Genomic DNA, 27241 nt, shown 5'->3' on the forward strand with positions numbered 1-27241 from the left:
CTTAATTAGAGGAACTGCGTTGTATATTGATGTAGCCGCCTGGCACACTGCTGGAGGACTCACATGCTCAAAGCAACCAATAATCAAATGCATCAAGTCATGCATATATCATTATGGAAAAAAAAATAGACTTCATGTAAGGGTTAACCATGAAGTTGGGTGGTCCCTACTTAAGATACTTATGAGCTCTTTAAAAAAAATGGGATTATATTGGGCTAAGAATGATGTATTTAATGAAATTTGTGAACAATTTAACAAGCTAGGTAGAACGACAAAGTTTTATCGGTTCGGTAAAATCTGTGACCAATAATTGAACAACACAAGCAAGATTTGTCGATCTTGGCAAAACTTGCAAACAATTAACAAGATAAATAAAATGAAGATAGTATCAAGTTGTGTCCTTTTGAGAAAACTTGTAAACAACTGAAACACATGCATAATTCGCTCATTCGACAAAGATTGTGAACAATTGAACAAACGTAACTTTCTCATTCCTCCAGGTGTGTAACGCCAAAACTATTTTTCACAAAACTTCCTTAAACGGCGACAAAATATAGTCGCCTCGAATCATCTTATTTTTGCAAATCTGCCTATATTGTAATACGCACATAGTAATATATTTTTTAACCTGTTAATATAACATAAATTGATCATGTGAAAACCTCCTAGAAAGGGAGAGCTCATGGGGTGAAGGCCTATAAATTGTGACAGTGTACAAAGGAATTGCAAACAAGAACACATCTTCTATCTTAATTCTGTCTTTTCTTTTCAAGTAGATCAAAATATTAATTAATTGTTGAGATGGCTCAGAAGTTTGGTTTCTTGTTCACCATTGCTCTCATCATGATGGGTACTGGTTAATTACTCTTTTTGCCTTTTTAATTATTCTCTTTTTGCTATTTGTCTTAACTTCTAACATGCATCTGTTTTGATGTCGATCTAACTAGTGAAATAATTTACTCGGATGCGGTGGAATGTATAGGAATTGAGTTACGCAAATGTTCCTTTTTCAGCTACCTTTTTAGATTTTGTGCCTATTTTTAGAAGTCGTTGAAAAATCAACCTTCACCCATAACTTTAGATTCAATGCCTAAAGTTTGTTCACATATTGTTCAATCTTACAGACAAACACATTAGACCTTATAATAGATTATCAAATTTTAGATTGTTGGTCTAACTTTTTCGATAAGCTTTTCAATTTGTTCAAAATAAATTTTGAGGCCGTGATCTAAAAGGTTCATGCATTGCACGAAAAAGAAAAGGAGGGTCATTACATCTGTCCTAAAAAGAGCAACAACAAAATTTCCACGGAGCTCTTTAATAAAAAATGCACGAATTTCCCTTCAAATGGACTGGTCTTTAAGAATGGGCTGATATTTGATTTTTGCCCCGGGCCATAAGGTTTTCAAGGCCCAAATTCATGCGGGGCATAAATTATTGAGTGTTATGATGTGAAAAAATAATCTTATGCCTCGCTAAAAAAGTCATTTGTTATGAGGGACAAAAATTAAAAACCAACACAACAGAGGGACAAAAATTCAAATAACCCAAGCTCTTCCCCTTTTAATTCTGGAGCTACACGGTGCGAGTCTGAATTACTCATACCAGTGGATTACAGATACTAGATAATTTTATATATTTAGAAAAGAAAAAAAAACTAGTGAAATAAGCTTTTGATATTTTACTATTATTTCCCTTATACTGATTTTTTGTCAGGATTTTGCAGTTTGGTCTTCACAAACAAAAGTGATTGATATGAGAAACGTTCTACACTATGTAAGAAGACTTGAGTCGAAACTTTTGTCCCATCCAAATGAAATAGTCACATGTTGGAAAGGTTGCTTCAATGACTTTGATTGTAGCGATGCTTGGCTTTGTAAGCAATGCCTCTATGACGTTTTCCAGGAGAGGCAGCTATGCTTTTTCACTAAGTCGTAGACTATCTGGAAATAAGTCGTGGCGAAGCTAAGATTCTGAGTTTATGAGATTTCAATTCTGGAAAACGCTTTGATAAATTATGTACGCATATTAAGTGGTTTTCCAAATACAAGTACAGTGTTTGAGTCAAAGCTAATGAGTTCTGCCGAATGAGTAGGCCTGTAGCTCCAATGAAAGTGTAGTTTATGGGTTCAACAGAAAACAGTGGAGTAATAGTTGCTACCTCTAGCTTGAAACAATAAATGTTTACTTCAACTTACAGCGTCAAAGTCTCTCATGATATGTATATATTCGCAGTATACAACACCATACAATATGTATCACAAATACTATAACGATATGCATGCACTATAAATCAATGTTACATACCCTCAATAACATATACTCCCTCCGTCCGAAAAAGATGTCGTAGTTTGATTTGACACAAAGTTTAAGAAATAAATGATGACTTTTGAAATTTGTGATCCAAAACAAATCTTAGATATTTGTGTGACTGTAAATCATCTCATAAAGTTAAATTGTTTCTAAATATAGAAATGTGTCAATATTTTTGTAACTGATTAAAAAATAAAGGAAGACAATCTTTTTAGGATGGCGGGAGTATATAGTAATAACATGCTCAAATATCAACATATAACTAAATGCAGAGTGTAGAACACGTAATGAAATGCTCAAATGTCTGCTCTGCTTACTAGCATGCTTTATTCATCTACACGCGATGTCATGTACCATAACACGCTCTATAACTAAAAATGGGCACAACATATATCACAAAACTCTATAACTAAATTGCAACCATGTATCGGATCATGTCAAATGGGCGGGTTGGGCTGAATTTGAACGGGTCAAAATGAGTTGATTTAATAATGAACGGGTTATTGATTTAGCCAAAAGTTACTTGGGCTGAAATTGGTTGGACTAAATGCGGGTCATAACCCAACCCGCCTAACCCTTATTAAGTATTAATTACTTTATTTGTTCTTTTTTACAATTTTTTTATTAACTTATAAAATTATTATTTTTTCTTTTTACGACTATATTTAACATATCAAATAAAAACATATTTTCGTGAAATATTTTGATAAGATTTCTCATGAGTCAATTTGGACTAATATTGATAATTAGTCATTTATATTAAGTTCATGTAATTAGTTATGAGTTAGTTATCAAGTTGAAAGGTAGTAAGTTGAGTTAGTTGTTTGCCAGTTGTGTATATAAGCTTGTATAGTCCGATCACATTATTGAATGAGAACTGAGTTCCTTTCTTCTTTAATTACACTCTATCAATGTCATCTCATCAATCTTAAACTACAACAGCTACTTGTCAGCCCAAATTTTTATGGGCTGAATTAGGTTGGATTGATACGGGCGGAGCTAATAATTGGGCGGGTCAATAACCTGCCTGGCCCGCCCAAACTTGGACAGGTTATATTTTATGAGCTAATTTTGTCATTCCTAACTGAATGGATCATAACACACTCAAATACAATATTTTGGGGCATCCACCTCGAAGTAGTGAATTTGCAAGTTGCGAGAAAGAGAAGGTAAATTCGATGTAAACTAAAACTATAAAGTTTTTAAGGTTGTGATTATCTCATCTAAAAATTTAAATTATCAGAAATGATACGTTGTTATTTACTTAATTATGCTTCTAACACATTCCTCCATGTGTGGGAGTTTTATTCTTTTTCATAACCAAGCACATGAATTTTTCCTTCATAATAAATGGCGGTAAAACTTGAACTCGAGACATTTGCATACTCTAATATCATGCAACTTGCCTAGCTAGTTTCAAACGATCGAGTCAATTCTAATTTTTAGAGGTACAGTAAATGATTAGACTAATTTATAACCAGACAACTTTATTAATTACATCACAAAACCAGTACGATGCATTACTAGTGACTTAATGATATGCATCATTGAAGACTCTAGCCCCAAGAAAACGTTACCCTTTACATTTCCATCCAAGTTAGATGCAATGATTCTTTTCTAATATTTCTTCGCCAGAAAAGAGAGTCGCAATATTCTTTGAGATTCAAACGTCCTGATTTGAAAGATCAATAAATCTTACTCCGTCCATCCCAGTGTTTGAAGGTTAACCACTTTAGAGAGTCAAATACTTCTTTCTCTGATTACGATTGTCTTCAAATCTTTTCATATATTGTGAATTATTAATTATGCAGATTTATAATACTTTTTACGTAGTTTTCAATTATGTAAATTTTATTATAAAATACTCCAAGAATCTATATTTTAAAATTAAGTCAAAGAAAAAACTGTTTGACTCCTCAAACTGGTCAACCTTCAAACAAATTGGGATGGAGGAATTATATAAGCAGGAGCGGGGCCACCTTAGGCAATGGGTGGTCAAGTGCACACCCTTCGTCGAAAAATTACACGATCTACATAGGTTAAATGTTAGTGATTGAGTGTAAATTCAAGTTTGCACATCCTTAACATAAGTGAGAACAAAATTTGCAAACCCTTAGCCAAATTCTTGACTCGATCACTGAGCGAGCAACATATAATCAGGGGGCCATCGTAAAGTCATAATAATGTTCATGTACATATATAGTCAAACGTCTGAATCCCCTTAACATAAGAGAAGTATAGGTTCAAATCTCACGTGTGAGACTAAAAAATTTCATCGGTGCTCATGGATTCAGGTGCTCATGACATTTTTCATCTCAAACTTTAATTTTGTTATAACATGAAATGAAAATATAGTAGTAGTAGTAGTAATAACATTTACATCACAAAACTGGCTAGCAAACTACGAACTATGACTTCTATAACATTATTATACTATGGGATATTTGTGGTTGCACAAACTTATGAATGATTCTCTGCAAATTGATAAACCAAAGCAAGTGCATTACTAGTAACTTGAGCAGCCGCAAAAACCCTAGCCCTAACAGAATCCTTAATTTTCCCATCCATAGAAGGATTATTAAACATATCAAGGCAGGTATTTTCATCAGTAAGTGCAGCACTAATCCAAGTTTGAACATTACTAACATGCCAAGTAAATTCATCTCTTCTTGATGTTAATTTACCACTTTGCCCTAGCTCGGGGATCGATCGACTAAGCTGATAAACACTGTCATTCATGGTGTTTGAACAATCTTTAGCAGCTTGTAATTCTCTTGGCTTTAGGCCCCTTATTCTTGTGACCATTGAAATGTATGTTGAAGCAATTTTGGCTTTTGATAAACTCACTGATAATGCTGCATGAGCAAGTTGTTGTTTGTTTAGTTGAATGGTGTTTGCGTAGGTAGAGAGAGATTGAATGCATATGGTAGGGTATAAACACTTTTTACATGAGATTTTGATGAAGTTTGTGGCATCAGGATTTTGGGTCGTGACAGTATCTGAGAGTTTCATGAACTTTGCGTTATCTTGATTTTGGGTCGTGACAGATTCAGTAATGGTTGCGAGAATAGAATGGAAGGACAAGAAAATTAGTAAGAAGTGAAGACTGAGGTTGGCCATAGTTTTTCTCTTTTTTGGAGTTGGAATTTTGAAATGGCTTTACCCAAGTGGAGTGTGCAAGATCCTATTCCTAGGGGAAGCTTTATATAGAGTTGAAAAGAGTTGTTAGTAGAATCTTATACTGGTCAATGATCATATTTTATACACAAAATAAATGAAATACTCCTATCATATTCTTTTGAGGTAGACGAATTAATGGCTTTCACGTGATCCTTTAGGTTTGGCATTAATTTTATTTCTTTTTGCAATTTTCAAGCCTCTTCCAAGGTTGGATTTTAACTTATATATAATGATAGTGTAATTTTTCATATGATTAGTTTATTTTAGCATGTTATAATAGATAATCTTTCATATTTTTCGAATTATTAGTCAATTTTTTTTATAAACAATTACCTATAGTGATATTTTAAGTGATGATAAGAAAAATTAATATTGGATCTAACTAAACAGTAATAGCTAGTTTATGTGGTAGGGATTATCCTGAAACCACATAAAGAGATCAAATTATACCTCGCACACCGATATGGGACTCAATAGCCCCTTTATATTCTGGACTAAACATTTGAAGTGTGAACAATATAATATAAAGATCTAACATTGGTTAATTGGGCTAACAATTGAGATGAATCTGCCTCTCATATCATGAAATAAAAGTGGATCATGAATCCTAACTTAACTCTAAGAGCTAACTCATGTGGGCAGAATTGCCTAGGACTGTATGAAGAAATCAAATTACACCTTAGACAATAGGACTCAACACTCAACATACAATGATGGTATAAAAATTTCTTTACGTTCTCAGTGCGTACAGTTAAACAATTTCTCCATTATTTCAGTTAAATCTGACAACAACATATGTAGTATAATATTATAGATAGACCCTCACCTCAAAGAAACCATTTCAAAGTAATATAAAAAAAAAATGGTGCGATGAAAAAAAAAAACTGACAACTAATAAGGATCCAGTGAAATCTGACATTTTTCTATTGAGTTGCAGCTTGCAACTTGAGATGCAAACGGATTGGAAGCTTCATGATAATCTTCGCTTTGTCATTAATCTTATCATGAGCTGTTAGATAGACATGTAAAATCTTTAAGGTCACGTAATAGATATCCAAATTCTGTGTATAATAACGTGCTTTGTCTACTTGATTGCAGAAAGAAATGTAAAGAATGACATTATTAACGTATAGAAAATTAATCAACTTTTCTCTAAACTCGAGTTTATACTGGATTTGTTTTGAACTCTGAAATTAACTATGTGTAATTTATAATCATTTGTAGTTTGTAGCCCCCTTCCTTTTTTTTTTTTTTACTCACTCGGAGACTAATTACTTAATAAAGCCTGATGCGACTTTAATCTAGTGGTACAAGCGTAATGTATGATGTGTGAGTTAGGCGGGCATGTTATAGTCGAATTTGACGCAAACAAAATATTTATATTTAAGTAGAAAATGGTAAAGAAGACATGATCATTGTAAATTGAATTTGCTTCCCGATTCTTGAAGATTTTTTAATTTTAGTTTTATAAAAAAATAGCGCAGCTTGTCCAGTGCGAAATGCTAGTCAACTCTGAAGTAAGCTAAGTAAACGATTAAACTAATCTGAGACAGACAAGGTTATTAATTGCAAAACAATTATTAGCAAAAAATATTAATTGCTAAATTTTAAACACGAGATTGTCAAAGTCTTGAAGGGAATCTTTGACCAAATCTGATAGATAGAAATCAGGGTTTTTGGAAATACTCTATTCATCTCAAAATATTTATCGTCCTTATTAAAAATATTTATCTTTTTATTTAATCAAGACAAAATAAAATATTTGTTTCACATTTATATTTATCTTAATTAGCAACATTTAAGATATTCTTATCATTGATACAATAGATATGTATTGAGGAAAGATTATATCAAATGTATTAAAAGGATAAAATCGTCGAAATGCCACCCTTATAAGCGCTTTTTTAAAAAAGTCTAAATGAAATACGTGTTGGATTATTCTCGATTGTTCTTAAATTGAATACAAGACCACAAAAACTATATATTTTTAATTAAGGTCTGTGCCTCGTTTATTGAAAATGTACTCAAAAATAAAAACAATGGGCATCCACATGTAAGGCCTACTAATTAGTAAGCAATTATGGTTTTTCCTTGGTTAGCGTTCGGAAATTTGAATTCGAACTGAACTTTTTTACATTCAAAATTAAACACTTTCTAATAAAAATGATTTCATATTTAAGATTTAAATTCGAGAATTTTAGTTAAAAAGTGACATATGACTTATTATTTTACAAAGAATATGAGTAGCTCAATTGATTCGTTAGTTACACTCTCACTTTATCCGTGAGAATTCGATTCCTTAGCTTTTAATCCTCTTCCTATTTTTTCTTTTCCTGCCCCATTCCAAATTTTTTTTTATCATTTTACCACAAATACCCTTATTTTAGTAGTTATAGGCAGGCAACATTATAGAAGAAGGAATCCTTTAATTATTTTTTTGTAACGCGGATGGGGTATCCTGTCAGAGAGCTGGCAACCAACTGTGACACAAATCTTAAGAAGCAATTAAATACTAATAATTGTGAGTATTATATTTGTCTCTTTTTATTGAAATTTAGGTCTAATTCAACCTTAAAGACTAGCTCATGAGAGGAGAATTATCGAAATACATGTATGGAGATCACCACTCATCTCATTAATCACCAATATGAGACTTTTTTACTTTTCAACACAACGGCTTGAGAAGAGCAGGATTTGATGCCTTAATCGTTTTGTAAATATTTCAAGAATTTATGGGATATTCGAGATGTTATGATATACTAAGCAGTGGCGGACCTATGTATAACTTTTGGGTGCTCCAGCACCCATTAAACTCAGTCACGGAGTGTATAACTATATAGAAAATATAAATGAAACAGATATAAATAGTTAATAGAGCACCCGCGAATTCAAAATTTCCGAATCCTGCACCCCCGAACTTAAAATCCTGGATCCGCCACTTATACTAAGATGTAAGTAATGTAACACAAGATCCAGCATTGGGAATTGACCTTAATTGCCTGGATGATAATTTCAAAAAAGGACAACTGATCCACCGACCGGTCTCTTAATTTTTCTTCCCTCATTATAGAGTTCATGCTAATTAATCTCCATTAGGCCTTTAATTTTCCACTTCAATTAGCGTCTACTAAAGTTAGTACAAAGTTCATACTAATTAATCTCTATTAGGCCTTTTCCACTTCAAGAATTAGCATCCACTAAAATGAGTATAAAGTATAAACCATATTTAGTCCTAGTTGATGCCATGACAATAGGTGTTTATTTAAGTACTTAATTAACGAAGCTGATCGGGGACGAGTGTAAAGCATAGAACGAATTTAGAATTTTGAGTTAACGAGTTCCGAATAAATATAATGTTCTTGTATGTTTTAATTTTTTTCACATATTTATAGTAATGAGTTTTATTGAACTTGTAAAAACCCTTCAAGATCTACTTCTATTGCTAGTAATTAGTATGAGACACAGGGTATGGATACATTCATTCTTTAGTTCGATCTGTATAAGTATAGTTGGACATTTTCTTATACATACATCTTAGATTTTAACAATTATCACAAATAAATAGTGAATGCAATCTGTGAGATGCAAGTTGGGCCTTTTTGGTCCAAACATCATGATTTTTTTCGAGCTGTAAATCCTTCACTTGATGACACCAAAAAAAGTCAAATGCAATTTAAACTAAACCCCACTGTCTGAAGTTGACCCTAGATCTAAAGATAAGAAGAAAAAGAAGAAGCAGCAGCAAGAATAGCAATAATATGATGAGTCTGAAGTTTATCAAAACTAACTAAATGTTAAATAGTATATAAAATTAGGTATAAAATTTAAATAAGGATGCTTAAAGGGGTTACCTGGTGTCACTTCTACCATTATATCTTGGTAAAATTACTCAAATGACTACCTTATGGTAGTTTCCTATCATTTATAACTATCCCTTTAAATAATACTATTTGTAGCTATGTTTTTCCAAATTAAGATATTTTTCGGATGTATTTGATGCGTGTAAATTCATAAAAACACAATAAAAAAAAAACATATCCCTTGATTTTAGGCCATAACGGTGGGATCATTTAATTAATTATTAATTGGTATTTTTTACCATACTCTTCCACAAAATCAGATTTTAGATTTCTTTTTCATAACCGTTTTCTATTCCTTCATCCAATCTTCGACATTCAAACGTAAAAAATCAAAAATTTGAAATTTGAAAACATTCAACAGCCAATGTATTTGAAGTTTTCAATATTGACGCTTTTTATTTACCCATGTATTTGATAGCATAACTAATGTATTTGAAGTTTCCAATCAAACTCCATGTATTTTATATTAAATATCATGTATTTATGTGAGTAACAATTTGCATCACTCATGTATTTAGTGGTAATGTATTTGATATTTTCAATATTGATTTCGTTTTTTATTTACCCATGTATTTGAAGTTTCCAATCAAACTACATGTATTCTATATTAAATCTCATGTATTTGTGTGAGTAACAATTTGCATCACCCATGTATTTGAGGGGATTAATTTGAACAAAATATATAAATATATAGAAGAAAACTTACCATGTATTTATGTCGCGTGTATTTGAAACTAGATGAATTGATGGAATTAATTTGAACAAAATACACAAATATATAGAAAAACTTACAAAAATACACCACCAACCACAACAATTGGTAGCTATATCATAGAACATACACAAATACATATATTTTTTGTCTTCTCAAAACCCTAAAAAACTTGTTGATTGGTGAGAATGGAAATGAAGTTTTTGCAGAAAGGGAAGAGAGGAAGAAGACGACTATATCACTAGGCATTCAAAGATTCTTTCCTTTTTAAAAGATAAGAATTTATGAAAAAATAGAGAGAATGGTAATGTATATTAAGTAATTAATATGCTACCATTAAAAGGGATATGGGATTGGGATGCTAATTTTTAGATGTATTTGTGAAATGCTAATTAAAAGTTATTGTGTAGTTATAATAGTTAAATTAGAAAGGTATTTAGTTATTATTAGTAATTAAAATAAAAAATAATTATTATCACTAATTATGTATTAAAAATAACTATAACGTGTAAAAATACCTTATATCTTCCTGGAAAGGTCCAACTTCAGGCTTCAGCTTCTGATCCAAAATAAAGACTCCAAGATATTTTGGTCACATTTCTTATGTGAGGCCCAATAGTGAACTATACTGTCTAGTTTTTGTTGTAATGATTATAGCAAATAATTACATAATCGTAGCAAGGTTATTTAATTTTTATTTCATAGCAACTAAATATTAAACTTCCAAAGGAAATCCCTATAATTCAGTTGAACGTGAATCAATCCCAAACTAACTTCGTGAATCAATCCCAAACTAACTCTTCCTATTTTTTTGGGGCAAAATATTTATCTTCCATATACAATTGATACGATCATTCGAAAAAGTAGTTTTGTTCCTTCTTTTTAAACATTTGTTCCTATTTTCTTAATACATGTAAAATTTCTATCATAACTATACATGGTATTTTCGAATTATCTATTTATATCATAAATATACTTGGTATTTTGGCAAAAATATATTTATATCATATACATGGTATCTTCAAAAATATGAATTTATACCATAAATATACATGGTATTTTAGTGTATATATATATTTGCAAAAATATATTTATACCATAAATAAATATGGTGTTTTTTTTCAACTGGAAAATGAAGGAATGGAGGGATGAGTAATAGGAGATGGAGGATATATATGTTGGAGAAGATGATAAGTGGTAGATGTTTATCTTAAATAAGAGAATAAATGATATGTTTGTCTTTTAAATGATGGATAAATGAAAATAAAGTCTAAAAGATATGATGGAATCCCTGATTTTAGGGATATTCCCATTTTTTATATACTTCTTTTAATGTGTTATATATGTAATAAACAATGTTGTTTTTGTAGAATATGAAAAATTCTGCTATTTATGTTCTTATTTATGGTATCATGACTTCTCACGTAATTTTTTCATGATTATAGGGCCATTTGCACGATTGTCCTTCAAAGGCACTGGTATTTAATTTTTGTCCCTCAAATTGTTGGTGTTTAATTTTTTTCCCTTCACCTAATATCCCAAGGTTCTGGATTTGAAACCCGACTCAGGAAAAAAAATCACGAGACAGAGGTTTGTAGCAAATTAAGCCTATTCGGGCAAAAGTTAAGCCTTAAGGCAGGCAGAGGTTTGCCTTAAGGCAAACTTTTACCCAAAATTAGCCAGTAAGGCAGACTTTAAGTTTGAATCCAAAATTCTGCCTCGCGAATTATTTCTAATTTTTTACTGAATGGGGCTTCGAACCCGAAACCCGTGAATTTTTAGGTTAAGAGCAAAAGTAAAGACCAACAATTTGGGGGACAAAAATTAAAGACCAGTGCCTTTGAAAGACATTCGGCGCAAAAAAAAGGGAGAGAAACATAAATAGACAAAAAATATAATAATATTTACATACTCTTAACGGGTAAATAAAATTAACATTCCATGATGGGTTAAGAATTTTGTAGTAAAATAAATTGCTTTGTATAAGGTAATTGCTCCCTATTTTTTAGTAGGACTCTATATCCTCTGTAACTGTTCTTTTTACGACATTTTCCATCTCTCACACTTTCTCTATAGGTTCCAAACATTTCCTCCCTACAAAATATTTTCATTATGTAATCTTTGGCATAACATTAGCATCAGGACAAAATAAAAGATCACTTATACTATTACTTTAATAGACAAAGTATGTCCCAAGAAAATATTATACCGAGCATATTATATTATACCTCAATACTATTAAAATATATTTAAATTATACTATATATATTAACACATTAGTATACATATAATACCTCTGAAAATGAATTATACCAGGTACAATGTGTATTTAAGCATGTATTTAAAGATACATGTTATATAAATTGAATAATAATGGTATAATGTAAATTTTGCATTTAAAATAAAACATAAATTAAAATACATCCATTAGCAGTAAACCAACACAAGAAAATAATAAGGTCTAATTGAGATCCAAATTATTTATCATCACCTCACAGGTACATTTTCTTTAGAAATTTTGGGTGTTCATTCATCATCACGTCACAATTATACATTTTCTTTAGAAATTTTGGGTGTGAGAATTGAAATATATGCCTCCTCTTTCTATACTTCCTTGGAACTAGAAAATAATGGGGTTTATTGGTTAAAGAAGAGAGAGAAGTGAGGAAAATAGGGATGTGTTAGTTAAAGAAAAGAGAAAAATAAGGAAAGGTGGTGAATCCCTGATTTAGGGGATATCTTTTTCTTATGAGTATTTTTTTGAATATGTCAAAAATGTAATAAAACTTGTTCTTTTTTAACATATGCTAATTAGGTGCTTAATTTTAAAATCGTGACCGGCGATATAATTTTCTCAAAAAAAAATAATGGCCAAAATAAAGACACCAAGATATTCTGGTCACATTTTTTATGTGAGGCCCATAGTGAACTATACTGTCTAGCTAGTTTTGTTGTTGTAATGATTATAGGCTTAGTTTGGACTTTTCTAACTTAAAAAAAAAAGTTTGCACTGAATTCACCGTATTTTTTAATGATCGATTCAAGTACAATATTTGTTACAGTTTTAATAAAAATATGCTCTCAAGTCGAAAACATTGGATTCAGGTGAACCCAATATCCTAACACTTGGAAGCTATCTCTCTAAAGGCGTACGATTAAGCTAGGGTTAGCTAACGTTCGCCATGGCGAGAGGTCGGCGGAGCAAAGTTCTCACTCCACCACCGGAATCACCCCAAGAGATAACTCCGCTAATACAACACCAAGAGACACCTCGAATGGTTACCCCAGAGTCAGGGATCGCTCAGCCTCTTGCGCCAACAAATCTGTTACACTGGATGCCAGGAAGGGGAAGCGCACCGACGGTGCTTCAAACACACATATATGAATCAATGGAAGATCCTACGCCACGAGAAGCGGCGGCTGCAGCGGGCCGAGAAAACTCCAATATGCGGCGGGGTCCGGCAACAGTTCGCGAGTGGTAACACCAGAAGCCATAGAGAAGGAAATGGGAACACACAGGCCTAAAACCAGTGCGGTTGACCCACCTCCGGAGAATATTCCAACTCTGGCTGAAATAGTACGGGGCAACAGAGCAAAGAAATACGGTATGCAACTCAAATATTTTGCTCCTGAGATTCGTGAAGGGAAAAAGGTTGTTAAGCTGAATCCAAATGAACTAAAGGAGCAATGTAAAAAGTGGGACACATCGTTGATTGGGTATGTTATAGGAGGGAATCCAACATTCAAAGAGATGCTCCAATTTGTTTATGGAGTATGGAATGCTGTCAGTGCCCCTAAGGTACTCATTCACGATGATGGATATTTTGTGTTTCGCTTTGACAATGAAGAGGACAAAGAATTGATAATGCAGAATGGACCATACACGTACAACAATCGACCCTTGGTGCTGAAGAAATGGACACCAAACTTCAAAATAGGCAAGGAAGCTATGCGTGTGATTCCGCTTTGGGTCACATTCCCAGGGTTGCCTGTACAATGTTGGGCTGAGGAAAATTTAGGCAGAATTGCCAGTTGTATTGGAATCCCTCTATGTACAGATAAATTGACTGCTCAATATGAAAGGATCTCTTATGCTCGTGTCTTGATAGAAATGGACATCACGCAAACACTGCCTGATGTTGTAGACATTGAGACCCCAGAGGAAGGTATATGGGAGCAACAAATTGATTATGAATGGAAGCCTAGATTCTACAAAAACTGCAACCACTTTGGTCATCTTTACTAATGAGTGTCAAGCTCATAAGGAATCCGAACAGCAACAAAAGAAAGTGAGGATAGGTAGAATAAGAAAAGGATGGCAAGAAAGGAAAAAGGAGGAGGATACCAGGGGCATCACGAATAAAAATGCAGGAACGGCGGCTGCAAACCACACTAATATGACACAAAACCTGGGTAAGCAAAGCACATTACTAACTGAGACTACTGGAACTGGGGAAAATAGGGGACCAATAAACATGAATAAGAATGGAAAACAACAGCAGGTTTATAAGGAACCTGACCAACTGGATACTGCCTTACTAATACAGAAGAATCCGTTTGCAGTGCTAAAGGTAAATGAAGGTGGTCAACATAATAAGTCTACTCAATTGGTGGACAAAGGTAAAAACTCCTCCCAAAATCACCCAACATGATAATATGTTCATGCAACATACGAGGACTCAATCAGTCCTACAAAATAAAGGAGTTAGATAGTTTTTTAAAGAAGAATAAAATTGACTTGGTGGGATGCTACGAAACCAGAGTCAAGGCTAATAAAGCTAGCAAAATTCAAACGAGATTTGGGCAATAGTGGGCTTTTCTTACCAACTATAACTATGCTGAAAATGGAAGGATATGGGTGGGCTGGAAAAATGCAAAGGTGGATGTACAGGAAGTCTACACTAACGAACAAGTGATGCACTGTCAAGTGCAGGATAAAAATACCACGTTTAGCAGCTATATCACATTTGTATATGGCAAGCACACAGTGGCAGATAGGAGACCACTATGGGAGCAGATAAGGGAGATCAAAGGCACCATAAACACCCCATGGCTTATCATTGGTGACTTCAACAGCATACTACATGTGGAAGATAGGCTAAATGGTGCCCCTGTTCATCATATAGAAATGCAAGATTTTCAACAATGTCTATTTGATATTGAAGTGGGGCAGCTTAATAAAAGTGGGCAACACTACTCCTGGAACAATAAAAGGGGGTCGGAAGATAGAATATACAGTCACATTGACTGGGCTTTTGGAAATGCACAATGGTTCCTAGTATACACTGCGATTGGTACAGTCTATATGCCTCATGAATGCTCGGACCATACCCCAATATTGATAAATACCGAAGTACATAGAGTTGCTGGAAAAAGACCATTTAGACTCCTAACAGTACTACTGCATCAAGAGGAGTACCAGCAAAGTGTTAAACAGGTATGGGAAACCACAGTGCAAGGATATGCTATGTTCTCAATAGTGAGGAAATTGAAAATATTAGAGGAACATACTAGGGAACTACACAAAACCTACTCAGCAACTGAAAGGAGAATCTAAGGACTGCAAGAGCAGTTAAAAATAACACAAGAGGCTCTGAATGAATACTGCTTCAATCAACATCTGATAGAGGAAGAGAAAGCACTACTGCTGCAGATTGAAAAGTGGGACAACATCCATGAGAAAATCCTACGACAAAAATCTAGAGCAACTTGGATACATAGCGGGGACAAGAATTCTAAATATTTCTTTGCTCAGTTGAAGTCAAGGTAGTCGAGAAATAGGGTCAGCTGCATATTCAACGAACAGAACCAGAGACTAACGGATCCTGACCTGATTCAACAGGAATTCATGACTTTCTTCCAGAACTTATTAGGGAAAGTAGCCCCAGTTATGCCAGGTCTTGACTCACGGATAGCCAGAGATGGACCATGCTTAACTATTAACCAGCAACAACAACTTCTACTCCCAGTTACTCAAGAAGAAATTGTACTTGCTGTCAAGGCCTTACCATCAGACAAAGCCCCAGGCATCGATGGATACCCTGCTGAATTTTTTCAAGATAATTGGGAGATAGTGGGAGAGGAAGTAATCATAGCAGTGACTCAATTTTTCCAGTCAGGTAAATTGTTGAAGGAAGTCAACTGTACTACGGTCACCTTAGTCCCAAAGGTCACTCACCCTAGTTTTGTGAAGGAATTCCGGCCAATAGCTTGTTGCTCCACATTATATAAGATCATAGCAAAGATTCTGACCGCAAGACTCAAGCAAGTAGTAGACTACTTAGTTGGACCCTCACAGTCTGCGTTCATAGAGGGAAGGAACATAATTGACAATGTCATTCTTGCTCATGAGTTAATAAAAGGCTATAACCAAAAAACAATTTCGGCCAGGTGTGTCATCAAAGTTGATATCCGAAAAGCATACGATTCTGTGGAGTGGAAATTTCTGGAAATGCTGTTACTAGAGTTTGGTATACCGGAGAAAATAGTGCAGCTGATAATGGAGTGTGTCACTACCGTGAGCTACTCATTACTGATCAATGGCAGTCTGACCACCAGGTTCCCCGCTAAGAAAGGGTTAATACAAGGAGACCCTATGTCTCCTTACCTTTTTGTCCTAGTAATGGAATACCTAAACAGAGCTCTCAAACAACTCCACAAGAAGCCTGAATTTACCCACCATCCCAAATGCAAGAAATTAAATATAACTCATGTTTGTTTTTTTGCAGATGATTTATTACTGTGTTGTAAAGCAGATGAACAATCAATAAAACTGATGATGGATGCATTCAATCACTTCTCATCTGTTTCTGGGTTGCAAGCGAACATGGAAAAAAGCAACATATATATGTATGGAGTCACAGACCAGCTGAAGCTGCAGACCTTGGAACAGTATCACTTTACATTAGGAGCTCTGCCATTTAAATATTTAGGAGTACCACTATCCTCAAGGAAACTCACCATCAGTCAGTGCATGCCTCTGGTGGACAAAATTGTAGCTAAGATAAGATGCTGGTCCTCAAAACTACTCTCCTATCCTGGACGACTACAACTTATTAAGAGCATCCTATTTGAAATGCAAACCTACTGGAGTCAAGTATTCCTCCTCCCGAAGAAAGTACATAAAACAGTGAGTGCCATATGTAGGAACTTCCTTTGGAGTGGATCAAATGAAAACTCAAAGAAACATCCCATTGCCTGGGAGAAGCTATGCCAGACTAAATCTACTGGGGGACTCAACATTCTCCACTTCTCAGTATGGAACCAGGCTGCTATAACTAAGCTATTATGGGCAATTACGAAAAAAAAAAAGATACATTGTGGGTACAGTGGGTCCACATCCACTATATAAAGAACAAGAGCATACAAGAGATGGACACTCCCAAACAACCATGTTGGCTGCTGCGGAAAATCTTTGAATGCAGAAACGGAATACACACAGGGATAAGCCAACTCCAAAATTACCAGGTGGGGAATAAATTCAATATCAAAAAAGCATATATAGCTCTTAGACCACAAATGCCTAAAGTCCACTGGAAAACAGTGGCCCTGCTTAAAGGTATGATACCTAGACATCACTTCATCATGTGGATGGCTATACAAAAAAGATTGGCTACGGCAGATAGAATTACAAAGTGGGGGGTGCAGATGGAGACTAAGTGTGTATTATGTTCGGATGACAATGAGGAAACACACAACCACCTGTTCTTTGAGTGTTCCTACTCCAACTTCATCTGGAACAAACTAATGCACTGGTTGGGCATCACTCGACAGATAGAGCAGTGGGAGAATGAAATCCAATGGATATCAAAAAGGGTAACCGGCAGAAACACAAGATGGCACATGTTGGGATTCCTCTTTGCGGCTACAATATACCATATTTGGAGGGACAGGAACCTGAGAAGATTCCAGCAACTGAGCAGAACAAAAGAGGACCGAACAAGAGAAATAGTACTGCAGCTTCACATTGCAGGACAAAAGCAGACTAAATGGAGTAAAAAGTTAGAAGAAGTTAACAGCTTTCCTTGCTAGATAGTATTAGCAATTCATTAGCTCGTAGCACGGAATGAATGTAATAGATTAGCATAAGATCCTGTCTCAAAAGTCCAAATGAGCAGGTTGTACATAACTTCAATTTGGTTAATGAAAATATTCTTTCGACCAAAAAAAATATCCTAACACTTCATCCGCCTCTACTTGAGGGGTGCATTTAGGCGTGTTGGGAAATTAATAAAGTCTATGTTTCTGTCAAGAATGCCCAAGTCTAATACACGTTTCTTGACTAGCCTAGTCAATACTCGATAGCGAGAAAAAGAGTTTAAGGCATTAATCAGCTTGCTTAAACAAACGAAAATAATTGTTGTTTCTCTATTATTTTATCTGCTTAAGTTTTGACGGATAGAATTATTCTCCATATATTAGTAAGCGGTGCGGCATCCAGTAATTAAATTGTGGAGATGCCCATAAACTAACCAAAACACTGTTTGCTACTAAAAATGGTATTTCTTTATTATGGTAAGGTTACACAGTTGACAGCTAGGCCAAAAATATTAACAACCTCTAGCCGCTAAACAAAATACATAAATCATACATCAATTATATACATCTACACATATTATATGTAATTTGCAAAGTCGTTCTCGTTTCAACATTAGAAATGTAAAAGCTAGAAGTCAAGGGTGTGAAGGCTGGAATTTATTTGTCAAGTCGTTCACACGTCCAAAGAAACCAACACAAAAGCAGCAATTTCCTTTCACTTTCTCAGATTTTGTCATATGGTGTTATAATTTTCAAGTCATCATATCAAGTCATTCACGCAGTTGACCTAGTCATAGACAACTCTTCTTTTCTCTACACTTTGACAGCTATATTTCAAACTATCATTATTCCTCAAAGACAGAATCAAATTTAAGTTCTACTAATTCAGTTTTTAAGGTTTTTAGTATTGAACTTATTATAACTAAAGTTATGGGTTCATATCTATTATTTATTATAGATTTAATGAATTTTTACACTTAAGTTTATATTCCGCGTCAAAATTATTAGGTTCAGATGCACCCTGTATTGATGGTTGCATCCTTCAAAATATGAAATCTTGTTGGAACTGTCCATATCTGGTTCACCTCCTAATACCATACTCTATTAACGAGGGTTAGATTAACTTGAACTCATATCACTTTTATTTTGGTTCCAAATAAAAGAAATCAACATATTTCCTAGGTCTTATCAGGATAGAAAAGATGGAGCCACCTTAGGTCAAGGTAGTGTCTAATGACAGCATTTGGTTAGAAAATTTTATTATATATACAAATAAAATTGAAAGAATAACATGTATTTTCATGTTTTAATGAGGTAAAGATTTTTATAGAATTATATTTTTAATGATGTTATCATAAGTACTTTGTTAGAAATAAAAACTTAGTTAAAAAATGTTACAGTAATATATACTTTAGTTGTGTATTATTAATTGTGTTAGAATTTTTCTTTGATTTGTTCATTTGTTCGATTCTTTAAATGGTAACATTGCTTACAAAAATCCTATATGCGCTACGGGATGCAAATCCGCTCTAGTAAAAATACTTCCAATTTCTTCTAGCTAGTGCTAGTTCAAAAACTTTTCGAAAAACTCATTTTTTTGAGAAACTTTCCTTAGAAAGCGCTTTTTCCTGTTAATGAACTTTATGCGGTGCGAATTTAAATTCATCGAACTAGTAAATATCGAATATCAAGATGATTAATTGGAAAAAGAAAAAAAACTACATGAGATTTCTCTTGTTCTAGGGTAGAAGTATATCTTACTGGGTTTTAGATAAGTTTCAAGCCAATGAACTCATAAAGCAATTCTAATGGTAGTGAAAAAGTAGGAAAGAGTCGAAAGGCAATCCTTCCAACAAATCGTAAGGAGAAAAGCAACTAGAACAAGTATTCTAGAAAGGTTGAAGACCATGGTAATTATTTGATCCTGACCACCACATTTTCCACATCAAAATCATAATTTCACTTTTCTTATTTTTCAAGTTCTGTTTGATCCATAAAAAAGTATGTTATTTTTCAAAATAATTTCTTTTTCTTGTATCGTGAAACGATGCAACGGTATGGACATAACAACATACTCCTTTTGTTTCAATTTATATGACCAATTTGAGTTAATACAGAATTTATAAAAGAAATGAGAATTTATGACTTTAAACAGAATTTATAAAAGAAATGAGAATTTATGACTTTAAACATGTCATAACATGTGTTTTGTTACAAAATCTTATTATTGAAAATAAAGAGAGAAGTATAAATTCACTTACTTCCGAATTTAACCGTGTGTCACTCTTTTAACAACAGACTAAGTAAAATGTCACATAAATTAAAACGGAAGAAATACATAACAAACCAACAAAATAAGATTGCTTTTTGGACAAAACTTTCTTACAAGTCTATTTGAGTTTCCTTGTTTAAACTTTGACCCATCCCTGTGAAATCACCCAAATGCACGTAGAAGACTGAAGACTTGGCACTAGAGTTGAAAAGAAAGAAAAGACAATGAAAAAGAAAAAGTAAAAACAAATTGTTAATTATACCTCAATTTCAAAGAAGTTGCACTCAATTATATAAATCATCAAATCAATAGATTAAGTACGTATTATGTAATACTCGCTTTGTATTTTTATTTTATGCGGCCCTTAAGAAATTTTAATTAGAAGAAAAATTTGATTAATTTTACTTTTATTTATGTCTTAGTTATAATCTCTCTTCATTAAATATTTGCTCTATTGATGTGTCATCTTCATTAAGGACAAAATTCTATTAAGGTAAAATGGGAAAAAAATAATTAATTGTGTATTGAATTTCTAAATGACTGACACAACTACTTTTAATAACCACGATAAATAATTTAAGATAGAAGGAGTACTATTGCTATTACACATGTCAGATTTTGTCCCACTTAATATTTTTATCTTTAATTAATTTGTTGAATATTCTTTTCCAATAGCTAGCTACAATTGCATTACTACTAAGTACTAATTTGATTTATTTCCCACTTGGTACTTTATCTTTCTTTACTATTCTTTTCCATTAGCTGGCTAGAAATTGCACTACTACCGTCATCCTTGTTTTTCTAAGTGACGCAAGCGAAATGTTGGAACATGGCGTACCAGGAAAAAGATTTATCGTAAATACTATAATTTTAGTATTTAATTAAGTGGAAAAACGTATAGGAATTAATATCATAATATTCACCGTGTTTTAAATTATAAATCATTACTTCCAGAAGATATATCAATTAATAGAAAAAATTATAAGCCATTACTATTCAATATTCGTGCAACATGTATCGATGAACAAGAGTTGCAGAAAGACGAACAAAATTTTCTCATTTTTAATCAGAAATTTCGAATTTGATCCTGTGATAGGAAAAATTCTAGCCAATGCTTTCTTTTTTAATGAGTTTTATATGTCGCGAATTTAAATTAATCTGAGCGAAACTTTAAAGTGAATATTGAATATCGAATATAAAACAAAAGAAATCCAATTTGTGTATATTAAAGCAAGTATTCATCATTTGGTGCATGCAACAATTCACCATCTTTCTCGTTGATTAATTGAAAAACAAGCCGCGTAATAATTAATAATAAAAATTTAATTAAAGAAAGGTCTACAAGATTCCTAAAATTATCCCCTCCCCCCTCCAATGTCATGTACTCGCTTTGAGACCCGATCAATCCTATTTGTGCGGGCTTAAGGCCCATTAAATGAGGAAATGTTTGGTTAATTTACGCAAATATCTATTTTTAGGCCTCAGTTTAAAAAAAAATGTTATTTTAACATAAATTGTAAATATAATCCTTAGGAAATTGTCTTTCCGGATTGCATTCGACTCGGATTTAATGTTTGCTCATATATTTCTCAACCTTAACGATTAAACAAATTAGTCTATAGTCTAACGTTTATAACAACTTACAAAAAATTACATCACTTTCTAATGCTTTCTCATAGATTTTCAGTTTGCTGCTCCAAAGGAATTTTTAAACTGTAGTCTAAAAGGTCCATAAGTTGTAAAAGAAATAAAAAGAGACAACTGGTAAAATTTTTTGGAAGCGTTCTCTATAGAAAATTCCACTCTTAACGACCCAACTCGAAATCTCTGATTAATGGTGGAAGGATCCCATCATGTCACTGCAATCCTTAATTTCTTTTATAAAAATATTAACTTCTAAATCATATATTTCCAACGATTTGGGATTGTTTATACAAAAACAAAGAATTAAAAAAAAAAAAAAAAACAGCCAACCACCCCTATATATATAAATAAATATATAGCAACTAACATTTCCAACATAGAACAGTACAAAAGTCAAGAATGTTTTCTTCCAAAATGTTTGCTCTAATCATGGTAGCGTTAATGGCGGCAATGGTGGCAGAAGCTCAAACGCCGTCGTGTGCTTCGAAATTAGTACCATGTGCACCTTACCTTAATGCCACTAAACCGCCAGCAACATGTTGTGATCCATTGAGAGAAGCAATAACAAAGGATCTTGATTGTTTGTGTAAATTGTATGAGAATCCATCGTTGTTGCCTTCACTTGGTATCAATGTTACTCAAGCACTTGCACTTCCAAAAGCATGTAATATTCCTGGTGATATAAGTGGTTGTAAAGGTATGATCTTTTACACTTTTAAATAAATTGTTTTTGTTTTAATCAGTGGCCACCACGCGGTACTTATTAGCGAGTCTCCGGTGATTGACGATTCCGAATTTCCCTATTTGTTCCGCTATAGTCTATACTTGTTCGTTCAAATGGTCGACCTTGCCTTACCCTTAATCAAAAGTTTCAAGTTTAAGCTTTAGAAACGGAGAAACTTTCTAGGTAGGAAACGCTTCCCCTTTTAGTGAGTCCTACGTGGCATGAATCTTGATTAGTTAGACTATCAAGTTCCCAATACTAGATGGTTATGAAAAATAAAGAAAGAAAAAAGACTCAATCGGCTAGCTCGCACTCTGTGATAGGTTCAAAATATAAACTTGATGAGTTCAATACTTATGATTCTGAACTCAGTGTGCTTTTTGTTATTTATTTATTATTATTATTATTATTATTATTATCATAAAAAAACTCAATCGTGTTGTGGTTGTTGTTATAATCATCATCATCGGGGAGGGGGAGGGAAAAGAGAAGGGAATACTATGGTACAAATGAGGTTACTCAACCTCAACTGTGAAAGGAAAGAGTTCATCAAGTAAATTAGCTTTCAATTCTTATTGTTATAATTTCAAAACTATGTATTAAGAATTTAATATTTGTTGATTTTTTAATAATTTATGTGTATATGTCTATATTTCGTGATGAATATGTTAAATTGAGTTGAAACCCATAAATTATAGGCAATGCACTTCTGCTTATTTCCTTTTGTTGGTGTTTTGATTATTTGTTTTTGTTTGTAGGTGGTGCTCCTGGTCCAGGTTCTGAAGCCTTGCCACCACCAGGTAACTGAGAATTTTGTTTGTTTTAATTTACTAAAAAGGTACTATATTTTTACTGTGTTTATAGTAATAAGTTGTTACTAAGAAGGTATGTTTCTATTGTGTTTTATAATATGTGTCAAAACTCAATCTTTCTCGTTTAAATTTTGTTTCTAGTGAAGCATCACCGTATAAGCTTTTTGTTTATATATCTAGAAGAGCTATCACAATTCACATATTTACGTGTTTATTGGGAAATATTCCTAACGATTTTCTTTGATGAAATATTTTACAGCCACACTAGGAGGAAAAGATGGCAACAATGTAAACTGATTTACGTGGTCGTGGCTCCCAGCCTCCCGCTTGGCTGATAATTTGATAAGCTATATTGATCAAAACAAAACTATTCATCCTCTGTTTGTATTGATGCTTTCCAACAATTGAGTTAATCCTCTTGGATTGCTTTGTTTTTAAGCTAAACAGTATAATTTTGTACTAATGCTCTTATTGAAAACTTTAGAACCCCACTTGTGGGCAAACCATCATGATCAAAAGTTAAAACTTGTTAAATGTGAAGTTTTGTGATGGGACAATTAAAGTCCAAGACCACCCACCTCTTCGGACATTTTTGTCACCCGTTCTATGATTCTGTGAGTTTAGACTTTAGACCATATGAGAAATATGTTGTCGAACCATATTACTCTAAGCCCATCCGACAATACTCACACTTTATTGGGACTTATATGTAACATGGATCCAACACACCACCTATTCCTTGAAAAACATTATAAAGTTTTTTCTATTCCTTAGGCCCCAAAGACCCCAATATTCACTCTTCATAAGAAGAAAAATACCTATGTACATATAAAAATAATAAGTGCATGCCGTTTATTTTTTACATTCATCCTTGTTATTTAGTTATAGTTAATTAATGTATACTGCTAACTTAATTTATCACTTAATCATTATATTAATGTAATTTGGTGTAAGCACTTGTCATTTAACCATAGCATATTCATGTATTTAGTGGCATTAAAACGTAGTTGGTCAGTTGAACACCCTTCAATCAAATTTAAAAAAAATATTTTGTATGTCTAAACATAAAGTGAATTCAATACTAACAACCGGTTAAATCCATCAATTAACATCCAGAATCTGCCTATATTATCACATCTAACCTTAATTAGAGGAACTGCGTTGTATATTGATGTAGCCGCCTGGCACATTGCTGGAGGACTCACATGCTCAAAGCAAACAATAATCAAATGCATCAAGTCATGCATATATCATTATGAAAAGAAAAAAAAGTAGACTTCATGTAATATAACAAAAAAGAGTAGACTCTATGCATATATATCATTATAAAAAGTAGACTTTCAAGTAAGGGTTAACCATGAAGTTGGGTGGTCCCTACTTAAGATACTTATGAGCTCTTTTAAAAAAAAATTAATGGGATTAAATTGGGCTAAGAATGGTGTATTTAACGAAACTTGTGAACAATTTAACAAGCTAGGTACAATGACAAAGTTTTGTCGGTTCGGTAAAATTTGTGACCAATAATTGAACAACACAAGCAAGATTTGTCGATCCTGACAAAACTTGCAAACAATTAATAAGATAAATAAAATGAAGATAGTATCAAGTTGTGTTCTTTTGAAAAAACTTGTAAACAATTGAAACACGTGCATAATTCGCTCATCCAACAAAGTTTGTGAACAATTGAACAAGTGTAACTTTTTCATTCCTCCAGGTGTGTAATGCCAAAACTATTTTTCACAAAACTTCCTTAAACGGGGACAAAATATAGTCGCCTCAAATCATCTTATTTTTGCAAATCTGCCTATATTGTAATACGCATATAATAATATATTTTTTAACATGTTAATATAACATAAATTGATCATGTGAAAACCTCCTAGAAAGAGGGAGAGCTCATGGGGTGAAGGCCTATAAATTGTGAAGGTGTACAAAGGAATTGCAAACAAGAACACATCTTCTATCTTAATTCTGTCTTTTCTTTTCAAGTATATCAGAATATTAATTAATTGTTGAGATGGCTCAGAAGTTTGGTTTCTTGTTCACCATTGCTCTCATCATGACTTAATAAATATTTTATTAAGTCATGAATGCGGATACTATCATAAATAAGCTAAACCGGCTAACCAACTCTGGAAGTCTAACATGACACTTGTCTTGTCTATGAAATCTCTAACATGAGTCTGAAAACAAAACACGTAACATACTTGCTGGGACAAGGCCCCCAGCATACCTTTAGATGCAAAACTAGATAAAGAAAGGTAATGCCTAGACCCCGAATGAGATGGGACTTACCAATAAGCTGGTACGTGCAGATCCTAATGAGCAGAAGCGTCGTCCTGTAAATCCGTACCTGCATCATGAAATGTGAGCCCCCGGGCAATAAAAGGGGACGTCATCACATTGAATGTACTTGTATGTAAAGCAACTGAAAGAAACAACATGGGACATGGAATAACATGATAAGAACTGAAACTGAAAACCCTGGACATAAACATGAGCATGAGTACATATATGTATATATAACATAAGTAAAACATGATAAGTAGGGAGAGCATTTCATAAACCGACACATGATATCATCACGTGGATACGTGGAGTCTGGTACCTCGCCGGACCAGCAGAGCCCCCATACCTTGCAGGGTATAAGGTGGTAACGTGCCTGATGGATCCATTCAATGTAAAATTAAGGTATCGTCCTAAATGGGCGGAACGATCATTGTCCTATGGTGGCTACATAGTTTCAGGCTATCTGAGCCTTCTCGGTTGTTATACCCCATTTTAACCGGGTTAGAGCGGAGTATAACATATTGGAGATTCCTAAATTGTTTTGTTTTAAGGAGTCGCCACCTAATTGATTTTACGGTGAATTAGCACACCTAATTATTAACTAAGGTAAAGCTAATTAAACATCCGTTAATAGTCTGCTTAACCAGTATGATTCTAGGTAAGGGTTCTGTATTATCCTAAAAGGAAGGGGTTAGGCATCCTCTAGAATCCGTTAACTTACGGTTATCCGACCAAACTTAGGTTAATTAATTAAGGTTAAATATAGTGTTTAAATTTTAAGAAAATAGCTTGTAAAATATAGTAATGCTATTTGAACTGATTTGTAGGAAAATATATGACTTGCATAAAAGGAAATGCTTTTAAAAATGAAACTTATAAATACTGTTAAACTTTGAATGAGAATAGTGATGTTATCTTAAAATAAGACTCATAAAATAAAATATTTTGCATAAGAAAAAGATAAATGTTGTTTATAATAAGACTTATAAAAGGGCTTCAATTAATAATGCTACTCAAAACGAGACTAACAAATTTGCATAAAAGGAGATTCTAAAGTGTTATTTAAAAATAAAGTTATAAATGCCGCTAAAGCTTTAAATGGAAATAGGATAATGCTATTCCAAATAAGATTTTTCAAAATATGATAATTTTGCATATAAGTAAAAACAAAATGCGAGTTTGCATAGTATTCCAGTAAATGTTTGAAAACAAACTAAACAATGACGTATTAATTGACTTGGCGTTTTACAAGTATAAATGAGATTCTGTTTTGTTAACTACATTTGGCCAAAATATGCATAATTTGAATACATCTTAAAAAATTGTTTACAAAATATTCTTAAGTTCATACTTGCGTATTAGTGGCGTTTTAAAATTCCTAGGATAGTAAGAACAAAA

General features: G+C 33.3%; 2 protein-coding genes across 2 annotated transcripts; one reads left to right on the plus strand and one right to left on the minus strand.

The window, feature by feature from the left end:
- Positions 1 to 4589: 4589 nt before the first annotated feature.
- On the minus strand, positions 4590 to 5473 carry LOC132608733 (21 kDa protein-like). Its single transcript, XM_060322468.1, has one exon. The coding sequence runs from the start codon at positions 5431 to 5433 to the stop codon at positions 4774 to 4776; it is 660 nt and encodes a 219-aa protein (XP_060178451.1). The 5' UTR covers positions 5434 to 5473; the 3' UTR covers positions 4590 to 4773.
- A 16898-nt stretch (positions 5474 to 22371) lies between these two features.
- Positions 22372 to 24094, plus strand: LOC132609838 (non-specific lipid transfer protein GPI-anchored 7-like). The gene is made up of 3 exons (XM_060324000.1): positions 22372 to 22715; positions 23501 to 23542; positions 23814 to 24094. The coding sequence occupies exons 1-3, from the start codon at positions 22418 to 22420 to the stop codon at positions 23849 to 23851; spliced, it is 378 nt and encodes a 125-aa protein (XP_060179983.1). The 5' UTR covers positions 22372 to 22417; the 3' UTR covers positions 23852 to 24094.
- The last annotated feature ends 3147 nt before the right edge of the window (positions 24095 to 27241 follow it).

This window comes from Lycium barbarum, chromosome 9, assembly GCF_019175385.1.
Source record: "Lycium barbarum isolate Lr01 chromosome 9, ASM1917538v2, whole genome shotgun sequence".
In the NCBI taxonomy this organism is placed as follows: domain Eukaryota; kingdom Viridiplantae; phylum Streptophyta; class Magnoliopsida; order Solanales; family Solanaceae; genus Lycium; species Lycium barbarum.